The sequence below is a fragment of the Hyla sarda genome, chromosome 6 (genome assembly GCF_029499605.1).
Source record: "Hyla sarda isolate aHylSar1 chromosome 6, aHylSar1.hap1, whole genome shotgun sequence".
In the NCBI taxonomy this organism is placed as follows: domain Eukaryota; kingdom Metazoa; phylum Chordata; class Amphibia; order Anura; family Hylidae; genus Hyla; species Hyla sarda.
In genome coordinates, this window is record NC_079194.1 from 81,571,327 (window position 1) to 81,586,258 (window position 14,932).

At 43.4% G+C, this 14,932-nt stretch overlaps 1 protein-coding gene across 2 annotated transcripts in view; it reads right to left on the minus strand.

The window, feature by feature from the left end:
- Window positions 1-14,932, minus strand: part of LOC130275818 (protein Wnt-7a) — a 101,506-nt gene that overhangs the window by 66,982 nt on the left and 19,592 nt on the right. For both annotated transcript variants that reach the window (XM_056524289.1, XM_056524290.1), the window contains one exon: window positions 8,159-8,385. In XM_056524289.1, the coding sequence (XP_056380264.1) occupies window positions 8,159-8,385 (227 nt within the window). The remainder of the gene's footprint in view (window positions 1-8,158; window positions 8,386-14,932) is intronic.

Here is a 14,932-nt window from a genome sequence, read left to right on the forward strand (position 1 = left end):
CAACTGTGGCGCAGAAGGAAGGCCTGGAAGGGGAATAAAGTGAGCTATTTTGGAAAAACGATCAACGACCACCCAGATGACGGTGTTGCCATGGCATACAGGAAGACCAGTGATGAAGTCAATGGCTATGTGGGACCAAGGCTGTTCAGGCACCGGCAGCGGATGGGGAAGACCTGAAGGTTTCTAACGAGGGGTCTTGTCACGTGCACATATTGTACAGGCTCGTACGAAATCGGTCACATCCTTTTCCAAGGAGGACCACCAATAGTGTCTGGCAATCAACTTTAAAGTCTTTTTTATTCCAGCGAGACCAGCCAGAAGGGAGGAATGGCCCCATTTAAGGATCCGGAGGCAAAGAAGGGGAGGAACATAAGTCTTCCTGGAGGGACAGGTAACAGAGAAGCAGGAGCAGAAGAGATCAGGCACTCAAGGGGAATGATGTGCTGAGGAAGGGTCTCGGCTTCAGAGGAATCGGAAGTACATTCTTGTCAGCGGGACGAAAATGGATCTGAAAGTTGAAACGGGCAAAAAACAACGACCACCTAGCCTGGCGAGGATTTAGCCGCTGGGCGGATTGGAGATAAGACAAATTTTTGTGATCTGTAAAAATGGTGATGGGGTGAAGGGATCCTTCCAAAAGATGTCTCCATTCCTCAAGGGCCAACTTAATCGCCAACAGTTCACGGTCTCCGATGGAATAATTTTTTCTGGAGGTGAAAAGGTTTTGGAGAAAAATCCGCAAGTGACATTTTTTCCTTTAGTGGATTTTTGTAGGAGAACAGCTCCGGCTCCAACAGAGGAGGCGTCAACCTCGAGGAAGAAGGGCTTCTGAGGATCAGGTCTGGACAAGACTGGAGCAGAGGAGAAGGCGGCTTTGAGGTGGTTAAAGGCTTCCTCCGCCTGTGGCGGCCAGGATTTCAGATTAGCATTTTTCTTAGTCAGTGCTACAATAGGAGCAAGGATGGTGAAGAAGTGGGGAATTAATTGGCGGTAGTAATTTGCAAATCCGAGAAATCTTTGGATTGCTCGCAGGCCAGTGGGACGAGGCCAATCCATTACCGCAGAAAGTTTAACAGGGTCCATTTGAAGACCTTGTCCGGACACAATGTAACCCAAGAAGGGAAGACTGCTGCGTTCGAAAAGACACTTCTCGATTTTGGCGTAAACTTGATTTTGGCGTAGTCGCTGGAGCACTTGAAGAACATGAAGGCGATGTTCCTCTAAGTTGGAGGAAAAAATGAGGATGTCCTCAAGATAGACTACCACAAAAGAGTACAGCATATCCCGAAAAATTTCATTAACATAGTCCTGAAAGACTGCTGGGGCATTGCATAGACCAAATGGCATAACAAGGTATTCAAAGTGACCATCTCTGGTATTGAAGGCGGTCTTCCATTGATCACCTGCTCGGATAAGGATGAGGTTATATGCGCCCCTTAGATCTAGTTTGGTGAAAATCTTAGCACCTTGCAGTCGGTCGCAGAGTTCGGAGATGAGAGGCAGAGGATAGCGATTTTTTACGGTAATTTTATTGAGACCGCGGTAATGAATACAAGGGCGGAGAGATCCATCTTTTTTAGCGACAAAGAAAAATCCAGCTCCAGCCGGGGAAGAAGATTTCCGGATAAACATGCGCAAGGACGCAAGAGCACCCCTCCATTCCATCCAGAGTGAAAGGCTTAACCAGTTGGTCGTGCTAGACCATGTCAAGTGGCCTCCTACTAGGTCCAGGTACACTTATCCTCTCACCATGGTGGATCACTACTCTAAATGGGTTGTCCTTGTCCCCATCAAAGATCTCACAGCCAAGACAGCAGCCCAGATGTTCTACTCCAATTAGGTGCAAACCCTTGGGTGTCCAGAGTCTGTTCTAACGGTCCATGGAACGGCCTTCGAGGACCAACTCTTCAAAGAGCTGTGTCAATTCCATGCCTGCATGAAACTCCGGACTACTGCTTATCAACCCCAGGGGAACGGGCTCTGTGAGTGCATCAATCAAGTCTTTATCCACATATTGCGAGCAGCTTCTGTGTCAAGACAAGAAGAGTGGCCCCAACTGCTGCCCGAACTATTGGAGATCAATAATAACACAGTCCACTGTTCTATAGGGTACACCTCTTTCTACTTGATGATGGGGCGACATGGGCAGCTGCCTAAAGGCTGAAAATTTGGGCTCCCTGCCCTGTTCAACAACTCTCCAAAAGCCTCCCTGGAGTTGGTCTCTAACCACCAAAGAAGAATCCGAGAGGCCAAAGAAATTGTCAGCAAGAAGATGGGCGAGGCCCAGCAGAGACAACAGGAGTACTATAACCGTCATGCTTCTACCAAACCACTTCAATTGGGTGATAAAGTCTGGCTGCAGAAGTTTCCAAGGACCCACAAGTTAGACTCTATCTGGGAGACAGAACCGTACACGGTCATGGCCGTAACCTATCCAGAATATGATGTATACGAAGTACAAAAGCCTGGGTACGAGCCGCAAGTTGTTCACCGAAACTGAATCAAGTTATGTCTGAAAGAAGATCTACCAGTGCTCCCAGCACCACCTCCTCCAGCTGTCAGACCTGCGAGAGAGTATGTTCCAGGCGAGGGAATCCACCCATTCATGTATTTCCCCATGTTTTCTCCAACCCAGCCTGCAATCTTCTGTGTCTCACCAGCACCAGGGCTGGTTCAACCTACTCTAGTCTCTACACCAGTCCCAGTCTTGTCACCATTGGCTCCGGCCTATACACCGGTCTCTAGAGAACCAACTCTGTCTCCAGCCTTTCCAGTGCGGACACCAGCAACTCTGGGTCCTGCCAGCCCTGGACCAATACCCACTCTTGAATTTGTCGAGGAGGAGTTAGCTGCAGCACCAGAAGATGCAAGAGTTCCAGTTCCCCTGAAGTGGTGTTGCGTAGGTCCCAACGGTCGACACAAGGACAAAGTCCCGCAAGGTACAAAGAGTAGGTCACAATATAATGTGTAAAGTTTTACCACACATCGTTAGTTCATAATCAAAATAGTCCACACACATGTAACTATTTAAGATAGGACTGTAACATAATTCGTAGTCCCAGTCCACAAGTCTTCAATGTATGCATATATGTGTCTAATGTTTCCTCTACTGTCCATATGTACAGGGCAATCTACTGGCCAGAGGTTTCCCCTGAGATATAAGTAAAAGAGACAGAGTATAGGTAAATAGAGACAGAGTACAATATGTAAAGGTAACACTGTTGTATAGAATGAAAATGTATGTTGCGTTCTGGGGAGAAGTGTTGAGAACAGAAGGGCCCCAGCAGCCAAGGCATCAGGAAGATAGCCTCTGGCAGCCCAATTCACAACTTATGTGTATTGGTGTCTTAAATGTGTTACTAAAGCAGTTACAAGGTCCGTTACCCCCACATGTTTATTGCCCTAAAATATATGAGCCTGTATGGACATTTACAAGTGCTACATGGACTCGCCCCTGTTTTGCTTTTCATAACCAGATCTATGAAGGACATTTTGCATAATGCCCCAGGAACTGTCACTAGGCCACCAGTGGCCACTTCGGTCATCCGCCCTTCAGGACTGGGCGTCGACTGTATTTAAGACAGGGAGTTGTAGTGGCCCAGTATGGGAGATGTTACCCCGTACCCTTGCTGCCCTGTCTGGCAGCCTCCCTTCAGTGTCCCCTGGGCCCCTTGTACTTTTTTCCTCCCTGTATATATGTTTTATTATTTATTAAAATATAATGTGTTGTTGCTTTAAGAAATGTACCATATGATTGTTACCCAGGAGGTAACAGTGACCAGGTGATCCCAGGGGCGATCCTAGGGGCTATCCGTTAGTCTCCCCCATATAAGCCCTTGGTGGAGCCTCTGCTCGCTCTCATGGAGCTTAGAGCTCTTGTTGCTGAGGTCCAGTACAGTCAAGTCGAGTCTAGGTGTGTGCCCAGAGTCATTGGAGGCCTCAAGTTAAGTGTGCAGCCACAGTCATAGCTTTGTCAGTCATCAGTCAAGTCAAGTCAGTCCCTGTCAGCAACTTTCAAAACAGCGCGGCCTGCATTAAATTGTCCAGTCCTACTACAAGTCCCAGAAAGTCACTGGTCACCTCCAGGGGACATGGCTGAACTGTACAGACTTTACCATCTGTCTACCCTCAGTAAAGATACCGTTATCCGTAACTTGGCGTCGGAGTCATTATTGCCCCCGTGCCTAGCCCAGGATCTAGCTGTATACCTTTGGGTGGTATTGAGGATAAACCACGCCCTGGTGTCACGAAAATAAGGGTTTAATTCCATATGCCCCTAGGATAACAACATCTGCCCTCATCACACCCCCTTACCATACCATGGTATACAAGGTAACTCTCCTCCAGAAAAAAGATATCTCAGACTCTAGAGCAGCCTATTGACATTAGCTACACTGTTAGTAATTGTTTAACCCATACACAAGCCTCGAAACATAACTGTGATTTATCAGAAGTTCTTCAAAAGGAAAATACACCAATAAGACAGCGGATTTGGGGTTCTTGCTTCTTCATCCTCATCCAGGTAGACAGTACTCGGCTTTGTAAGTGGCGAGAACCTTACGACAGCTGTCTACAGGGTAGTGACCTCCAATAGGTGGCACTAGAGACAGTTTTCTTTCTTATGGAGAAGAGGTAATTTACAAAACTTTTACCAGACAGCATTGATTGTATGACGACCCCTGAACCAGAACAAAAAATATTATTGACTACCAGAACAAATAACATGTTTAAAATTTCTAATTTTTGGATGGCAAAAAAAAAAGAATTTTTGAGCTTTTGAGCCTGGGATACATGGAAGCCAACAGAAATTGTGAATTCCACCATTTGTTCTACTTCATTGCACATTGTGAGTAATTGACACTTAGGCCCCTCTTCTATAAGCTTTGAAGATGTCTGCTCAGACCTAAAGTGTTTAGCTTTCTTTTAATGAAAAGATCACAATTTTCTTTAGCCTGTAGAAGACATCTTTTTATATTAGCACGCAAGCTCCACCCTCCCTCATTCTTAAAAGTCTCCTTGTTCAAAATCATAATAAGGTGAATACTGAACTAGATAGAGGCGTGATGTTTTCAGATTAGTCTTTGTTGAATTTCTCAAATTTGGAAATTTACTTTCAAGTGATTTTCTTTTTCCTTGTGAAGCCTGGCTTTATTGAGAATCTATAGAATGTCAAATAACCCCGGGTCACCAGCGACCTAATCAGCCAACCCTGTCTATTCTTCCCAAAAGGCTTAAACCTAAAATAAAACTCAAAATACAAATTCAGAATATTTATTTAAAAATAAATAAATAAATCAATAAATAAAAGCTCCTTAAAAAATCCATTCCAAAAATATTAAGTGCATAACAGTTTAATGTTTTATGGTCTATATTCTTAGTTATTGTTTTTTATTTTATTTTATGTTATTGTATTTATTCTGGGAGATTATTTATGATTATTATTATTAATAATACAATAATAATAATAATATGTCTTATTATTATTATTTTAACCCTAATTATATCACTAATTAGGGACATATGTTGCAAAGCAAATGTTCTTTTTTTTTTATAACAAAAATTCACATGTACAAAAAAACATGAAATTGGATAAAATACATTATCTAAATTGTGTGAAATAATTTTATCCTTGTAAATTAAAATAGTACGGCTTGTTGCTATACTTCATTCCTATTAAAGTCACGCAGACAACAAGGCCCCATAGCACCTTTAACATGTTAAACTAATAAGCATTGCTAATAAACGGTGGTAAAACCATGAAAGCTAACATAGGATAAAGGGTTGGGTGACAATGAAACCCTGGAACTGTTTTCTATAGAGATGGATGAATTGAGACATTCAGAGGTTTATTACCATGGAAGAAAATGCGTGAAAAATTGCCAAGAAAAAGAAGCTAAATATGTCCCTTTGTTGTTGTATTTAAATTCAGAAGGTTTAAAAATGCATAGTAAAATATGGATAATAAGGAACAGAATGCAGTATATTAATTCTGATGAATATCAATGAGCAGGATTTCTCTTGAAATGGTGCCAAATTTTAGAATACTGAATGTATGATAGAGAGACAGATAGATAGATATGATAGATACAGTAGATATAAATAGATAGATAGATAGATACCTTCATCTGTTTTTTTCTGATCAAATACTGTTATAACATTCTGATTTTATAGAAGGAAGACCCTTCTTTGGGACCTTCATCGAGAACAGAGAGTAGCTACAAAGAGCGACGGCTCATGTGAGTGCCTCCATTTTTCTCTTCTTAAAGTGGCTACAAGGAGTGTCTGTCTTTCTCCATGGAGGACATATTCTGTATATAAAGATCATGGACAGCTAACTGATTTATTTGGAAACCATGCAATGTTTAGAGGAGTAAGGGGATAATTTTTTGATCACGGGGTTTGGCTAGGGGGTGGTTCAACTCCTGGGACCTCCAGTCATCTGGAGAATGGTGACACGAGTCTCCTATCTATATGGACTGATGAGATGCTCTCCAGTATATCTCATACAGAATGAATAGAGCGACAAAATACATGCGCATCCCGTCGCTTTATTCTGATGGAAGATTCGAGTCCCCTTTCTCAAGATCACGGGTGTCCCAGCAACCATATCCTGTGGTGGCATTGTAGGGGAAATCGAACACTAGCTTTCAGTTTCTCTACAGTTTAAACATGATGGGTGAGGAAAAGTTTAAAGAAAAATAAGTAAAAGTATGAAGAAAGGACATATACTTTTATGTTCTATTCTGCACCCAATGGAGGTGTTGTTTGGAATTAAAATGATTGTTCCACATTGTGCCCATTGTGTGCAACAGCTACTTAGTAACAGTATTGAATATTATTCATACAGGATTTAGTGGTAGCAGCTGTTATTAAGATTATTTGGAAGTTTTATTTAGCCATCATATAGCACTGTCATTTAAGCACCATCCTATATGATACTATTACTGATTCTCAGTATAAGCGGTATACTGTATGGTATGAAAGTACACCATGGGGAGTACCATCCAAAATAAGGCTGGTCCTGTACATACACATGATTTTAAAATGTATAATGTAATGGCCCAAATTTACTATTGCAAATTTGGAAGAATTCTGGAGCAATTTCCACCAAAAACCTCACATGACTTGTGACACATTAATAGATAATTATCTAACAAAGAGTTAGCTGCAGGAAAAGGGGTGTAGCTTCATTAAAAAGGCATATTCAAATGCACCAAAAACATGCCGAAATGTGGGTACATGATTTGGGTTTGTAGTAAGTCTAGATAATATTGCCAAATATGCCAGATTTATTAATCAGCCCGATACACAGCGGTATTTGGGATAAATAAATATGCAATTATAAATAAATACATTGGCCCAGATTTACTATTCCGAACCCAACAGTTTAGTGTTTGCTTCTGTAACACAATTTTGGCCAAAATTTTAGAAAATTGCATCAGAAAAGTCCAGCAAATTGTGTAGGTAAGTTATTGTGTTTTTTTTTTTTTTGTATTATGATTTTTTTGTTATTTTTTTTCCTCAAAGGGGTATTCAAGCGTTTTAAAATGTATACCCTATTCACAGGATAGGAATAAATGTCTGATCACAAGGGGTCCGACCTCTGGGACCCTTGAGATCTCCAGAACTGGGGCCCCAAATCTCCCTACTGCATAAAGCATAGGGTCAGCCTGCACACTATTCATTGTCTCTGTGCGCACCGGAGATGCTGTACTTGGGTATCTCTGGCAATCCTAAAGACAATAACTTATTTATTATTTGTGTATTTATTATTGTGAATAGAATATATATGATTTTAAATGCTGGAAAACACCTTTAAATCTGGTTGGAAACACTATTTATTGGTGTGCCACAATTTTTCCCCAGAAGTGTACCAAACTCAATCGGACAAAATTCAGGTAAAAAAAAAGCTAAAACAATAGTAAATCTGGGCATTGTCATTTTCAACTCTGAAGAATCTCCAGGAAATCTGAAAAAAGAAAGAAAAATAATTCTATTGCAAACTTATGGCTGTAGAACATTCCTGACAATACAAAGGTCTTCAGAGATTTGCTGTTGATATATCCACAGTATGTGACCCAGTTTTGGAGCTGCTGGACTAAGACAGATAAAATGATTGAAGTGTCAACTGTACAGTATCAAGTCATTGGTAACATACCCACTTTCAGCTCTTTCCCAAACACTGTCCTTTCTCCCAGGGCAGAACAGTTCCACCGTCCATGTCTGAACTGAAACTGACACTCATTGATCCCCATCTGTGCTCCTTCTCCGATCACAATGATAGCATCAGGTCTGTTGAGACAGATAGTCCTCTGTCTGGGTGCCAGGCCTGGAATCTTACTGCAAATCACGCTGGCCCCCAGTGCCACCACAGAAGAGAAGCCTCTATTATAGGAGACAGGAGAAGAAGTAACATTAGTACCGTCAGTTACATCAATCAGAGCTCTGTCCACACAGAATGTTATCTCCTTGTCTGTAACAAACACTGACTATGTATAATGTACAAGGATGTATAATCTACAACTGCTTCAGAAAAGGAATAATGCTGCTACACACATAAAATAAAATGTTTTATCTAAACATAAATATATATATATATATATATATATATATATATATAGTAGACAAGATAGACATGGGGGTCGGCACTACTAACTCCTGCAAGGACAGTAGTAGATGGGAGGTGATGAGGTGTATACTCGGCTCTATACAGTCCACTGGTAGAGGCGCTCAATCCAACAACAATATACGATATTCAACACTTGTCATCAAAGATGAAAAGATGGCACTTCGCAATGTGGATACAAATAGTGCAGATTTATTAACTTACAAGAGTCAGCGGGTTATATGGATTCAAGAGAGGGAGCAGACAGATGGAACAATGTCAGTTTTGCGGTTAAATGCCGCTTCTACTGGTTCTACATGGAGGTGTAGCACTTAAGTATATAGAGGTGTGTCTTGATGTGAACTGTGTAGGAACCAGTAGAAGCGCCGTTTAACCATGAAACGGATGTTGTTCCATCTGTCTGCTCCCTCTCTTGGATCTATATAACCCGCTGACTCTTGTAAGTTAATAAATCTGCACTATTTGTATCCACACTGCGAAGTGCCATCTTTTCATCTTTGATGACAAATATATATATATATATATATATATATATATATGTATATATACATACATATATATATATACGTGTGTGGAGACAATAATCTATGGCACCACTAGTGATCAGCTGTGCTGGGGTTCAACCCAATGTGCGCTAGCAGTGTAGCGGAACCAAACAGTCTTCTTAGTGAGTGTAGCAATGGTGCTGGGATATAAGGCAAAGGCAGGCTTATAAGATATGCAGTATAAAAGAAAAAGTAGATATCTGCACTCACCACTGGGAATTGGACTCGATGCTCCTATCTGGAAGCGGCCACCGAACTAAGACTGCAGAGATGCATGGGCGCTCAGAGGCTATCACCCCCTAAGAAGAGGCCGGAAGAAGCGCACACGCGCAAAATTACCGGTGATAGCCTCTGGGCGCCCATGCATCTCTGCAGTCTTAGTCCGGTGGCCGCGTTCAGATAGGAGCATTGAGTCCCGTTCCCAGTGGTGAGTGCGGATATATACTCAGGGGGCTCCTGAGGAATGAGCCGAAACAGCTGTAGGGGTCACAGAGGTACAAGAGTGCAGTTCCACATGGTAAGGACTTTTCAGACATACTATGGCAATAAGATGCTGCTATATGCTATATATGCAATTTACAAGTTACAGGGTGAGAATAGAATAGCAATCTAGCCAGAGGCACATGCACTTTATAGTAGGTGCAATATTGGCTAGGTATTATACCTGGTTAACCCCCTTTATTATAGCACTTTTCTATATAGCACATGCACTTTTTTGGAGATGTAACATTAGTTTGTGGTCACCTTATATTTGCTATGTCATGTTATTAATTATAATCTCTGCCGCAGTTACCTCCGCTATTGGGTACCTTTGCCTTTTTAATCTCATTTGATATATGTGATTGTTGGTATATATATATATATATATATATATATATATATATATAGCTTTAAATAATTTGATAATCATTGTAAGGTTTGAAGACAGGGTATTGTTTGAAGAACAATACCAAAATATTCGACCATTACTTGAGGGCACACTGCCATATTACAGATCTGAGTTGTACGGATGCAGAATATTTCACCCTTAAAATACTTAGGATTCATGCTGGCATTTTAGATACAGTATACCTCTGTGTATGTGATATGATGGCACCGTAAAAATTATTTAAAAAAAAATGGCATGACTCCAGATCTGGAAGGGAATCTGTCAGCTGTACAGCATTTGCTGCCAAAAGCTACAGGCTCCCATTGGATAGCTATCATGGTATAAAGCTGATGTTGGTTGCAACTGATGTTGGTTGCAAAACTTATAAAACTTTGTTTTTGTTTCTCAGCCAAGTGTCAAAAAGGTGGACCTTAAGTATCACAGCTTGACACGCCTCCTCACCTGTCCTCACCTCCAAGGACCTCCTTGATTGAAAGGGCTCTGCACATCAATCAAGAAGGGCCTGGGAGGTGACTGGGAGTAAGAAGGTGTGCTAGGTTGGGGCACTTGTGCAGCTCAGAACCGCCTCCTTGACACTTGGCTGAGAAACTAAAAGAAAGTAATATAAGTTTTTAAAGCACCATCAGCACCAGGGAAGGTACAGTTTGCAACAAACAGCATTAACCAAATATTAACAACTTAAAAATGTAGCAATTACAATAGTAACAATACAGGGTCTTTTTTTTTAATACTATTCTATAACTTTCACATAGTTTCACCAAAATTGCCTCTCAACACACCCTGGTACTCCCATCTACATTTTAGACTATGCAACACTTCAGCAAGGTGTTTACTTTTAGGGAAACACAGTATGATAAAAGGGTTGAAAGACTATTACACACAATTTTTGTACCACATTTTTAAAGACGAAGAAAACGCAGCTCTGAATACTTTTAAAGGGGTACTCCGCCCCTAGACATCTTATCCCTATCCTAAGGATAGGGGATAAGATGTCAGATCACCGTAGTCCCGCTGCTGGCGACCCCCTGGATCGCCGCTGCGGCACCGCGCTGTCATTACTGCACAGAGCGAGATCGCTCTGCACGTAATGGCGGGCAATACAGGGGCCGGAGCATCGTTACACCACGGCTCTGCCCCTCGTGACGTCACGGCCCACCTCCTCAATACGAGTCTATGGGAGGGGGCGTGGCGGTCGTCACGCCCCTGCCATAGACTTGCATTAAGGGGGCGGGCCGTGATGTCACGAGGGGCGGAGCCATGACATCACGCTGCTCCATCCCCTGTATCCCCTATCCATGGGAGGTCCGAATGCTGCCCCCCCCCCGCAATCTCCTGTTTGGAGCCCCGGCCCTCCTTCACAGCGGTGTGTCATGACCCCCGCCCCCTCTATATAGCTTTATGGGAGAGCTGTTTGGCAATCTTTGACTCTCCCATAGAGCTATTTAGAGGGGGCGTGATGTACCTCTGTGGAAAAGTGCTGGGGCTCCATACAGGAGATCGCGGGGGGCCCCAGTGATTGGACCCTCAGCAATAGGGAATACGTTTTTTTCTATGATACTTCTTCTTTAATTGCTTTATATTCTTTTAAAATACATAAAATCATATTAAATCATAAATGTAATATAAGATGACACCAATTCAGATGCATTGGTAGCCATGTAATATACAGTAAAGTCAAGCTAAGACTCTTTCAGATAGCTCTCCACTGTGCAGTCTTGACTAAAGGACGTCTATGTATGACATTCATGTGCACCTATAGGATGGGACTACATAATTTAATTTAAGAAGATCTCAATTTTTACTGTCCAAAAATGAGATTGGTAGAGAAAAGCCATTTTTAATACTTAGTTGAGGAAATTCTGAATAAATAGAGGGGAGGACCCCAATGAAGGAGCCTTGTCTATTAGCCAAAGTGAAGAGTAGATACAAAAAGAATCTCTGGAGGACTTAGCATGCATGTACATTGCATGGACAGCCCATTGATTTCAATAAAATGACAAACTTTGTGAAATGCCTAGTTTATCCCGTGATGGTTCTGCAGAGCAACCTAAAGGGTTTTCCCAGCATTTAAAAATGTGTCCTCTATCCACAAGATATGAATTTACTGTCTGATCACTTAAAGGGGTAGTCCCATGGAAACCTTTTTTTTTTTTTTTTTTATCAACTGGTGCCAGAAAGTTAAACAGATTTGTAAATCACTTCTATTAAAAAATCTTAATCCTTCCAGTACTTTTTAGGGGCTGTATACTAAAGAGAAATCCAAAAAAGAAATGCATTTCCTGTGATGTCCTGACTACAGTGCTCTCTGTTGACCTCTGCTGTCCATTTTAGGAACTGTCCAGTACAGGAGAAAATCCACATAGCAAACATATGCTTCTCTGGACAGTTCCTAAAATGGACAGCAGAGGTCAGCAGAGAGCAGTGTGGTCAGGACATCACAGGAAATACATTTCTTTTTTGAATTTCTCTTTAGTATACAGCCCCTAAAAATTACTGGAAGGATTAGGAATTTTTAATAGAAGTGATTTACAAATCTGTTTAACTTTCTGGCACCAGTTGATTAAAAAAAAAAGTTTTCCACAGGAGTACCCCTTTAACCCCTTAAGGACATAGGGCGTATCCATACGCCCCCGTTTCCAAGTCCTTAAGGATCGAGGGCGTATGGATACGCCCTGAGCATTTCCGGCCCCCGCCACTAGCCAGAAGGGAGCCGGGGCCGGATGCCTGCTGAAATCGTTTAGCAGGCATCCCGGCATATCGCCCAGGGGGGTCATTATGTCCCCCCATGTCGACGATTGCCGCAGATCGCTGGACAATTCAGTCCAGCGATCTGCGGCGGATTCCGGGTCAATCGGGTCTCCAGTGACCCGATGACCCGGAATTACTGGCTGATCGGGGCCGTCTGAACAGCCAGAGCCAGCAGGGGTGAGGTGGCACTGGTGCCACCTCACGATCGCCCTGATTCGTTGGCCGGATTCCCGGCCGACCAATCAGGGCGCCTGCTGCGGGTGTCACTCCCGCAACCCGCTCCGCCCCTCTTCCGGAGGACGTGAGCGGGTGCGGGCAGAAGACCCCGGGTGCTGGGGACCCCGATCCCCGGCGTCCCTGTTGGGATCGGGGCCCCAGGAGCGACGGCGGCGGCGAGGGACTGACCTGTGCGGCGGCATCGTGGAGCAGCAGCAGGAGGTGAGTGACAGCCTCCTGCTGTTGCTTAGCAACAGCTCCCAGCATGCAAAAAGGGCATGCTGGGAGCTGTAGTTATGCAACAGCAGGAGGCAGACCACCACAACTCCCAGCATGCCCTTATGGGCATGCTGGGACTTGTAGTTTTGCAACAGCTGGAGGCACATTCTTTCTATGGAAAAGTGTACCTTCAGCTGTTGTATAACTACAACTCCCAGCTTGCACAATCAGCTAAAGTGCATGCTGTGAGTTGTAGTGGTGCATCTGGTGGTTGCAGAACTACAACTCCCAGCATGCCCATTGGCTGTCGGTGACTGCTGAGAGCTGTAGTTTTGCAACAGCTGAAGGCACACTGAGTTAAGTAGCAAACCAGTGTGTCTCCAGCTGTTGCATAACTACAATCCCCAGCATCCCCAGCCAATGTAGTATGCCTCCGGCTGTTGCATAACTACAATCCCCAGCATCCCCAGCCAATGTAGTATGCCTCCGGCTGTTGCATAACTACAAGACCCAGCATGCCCTTCCGCTGTCCGTACATGCTGGGGGTTGTAGCTTTTGCAACAGCTGAAGGCACACTGGTTGCAAAACACTGAGTTTGTTACCAAACTCGGTGTTTCACAACCTGTGTGTCTCCAGCTGTTGCAAAACTACAACTCCCAGCATGCACTGATAGACCGTACATGCTGGGAGTTGTAGTTTTGCGACAGCTGGATGTTTCTCAACCCCCCCCCCCCCCCCCCCAGGGTACAGGGTACACTCACATGGGCGGAGGATTACAGTAAGTATCCGGCTGCAAGTTTGAGCTGCGCCAAATTTTCTGCCACTGCTCAAACTGCCAGCGAGAAACTACTGTGAACCCCCGCCCGTGTGACTGTACCCTAAAAACACTACACTACATTAACACTAAATAAAATAAAAAGTAAAAAACACTACATATACACTTACCCCTACACAGCCCCCCTCCCCAATAAAAATGAAAAACGGCTGGTACGTCACTGTTTCCAAAATGGAGCCTCCAGCGGTTGCAAAACTACAACTCCCAGCATGCACTGATAGACCGTACAAGCTGGGAGTTGTAGTTTTGCAACAGCTGGATGTCCCCCCCCCCCCCCAGTGTGAACGTACAGGGTACACTCACATGGGTGGAGGATTACAGTAAGTATCCGGCTGCAAGCTTGAGCTGCGGCAAATTTTCTGCTGCAGCTCAAGCTGCCAGCGAGAAACTACTGTGAACCCCCGCCCGTGCGACTGTACCCTAAAAACACTACACTAACACAAAATAAAATAAAAAGTAAAAAACACTACATATACACATACCCCTACACAGCCCCCCTCCCCAATAAAAATGACAAACGTCTGGTACGCCACTGTTTCCAGAACGGAGCCTCCAACTGTTGCAAAACAACTACTCCCAGTATTGCCAGATAGCCACTGACTGTCTAGGCATGCTGGGAGTTTTACAACTGGAGAAGAAAAGGTTTAGTCTCAAGGGGCGACACGCCTTCTTTACAGTGAGGACTGTGAATTTATGGAACGGTCTATCTCAGGAACTGGTCACAGCAGGAACAATTAACAGCTTTAAAACAGGATTAGATACATTCATGGAACAAAATAACATTAATGCTTATGAAGAAATATAAAATCCCATCCCTTCCCCAATATCGCGCCACACCCCTACCCCTTAATTCC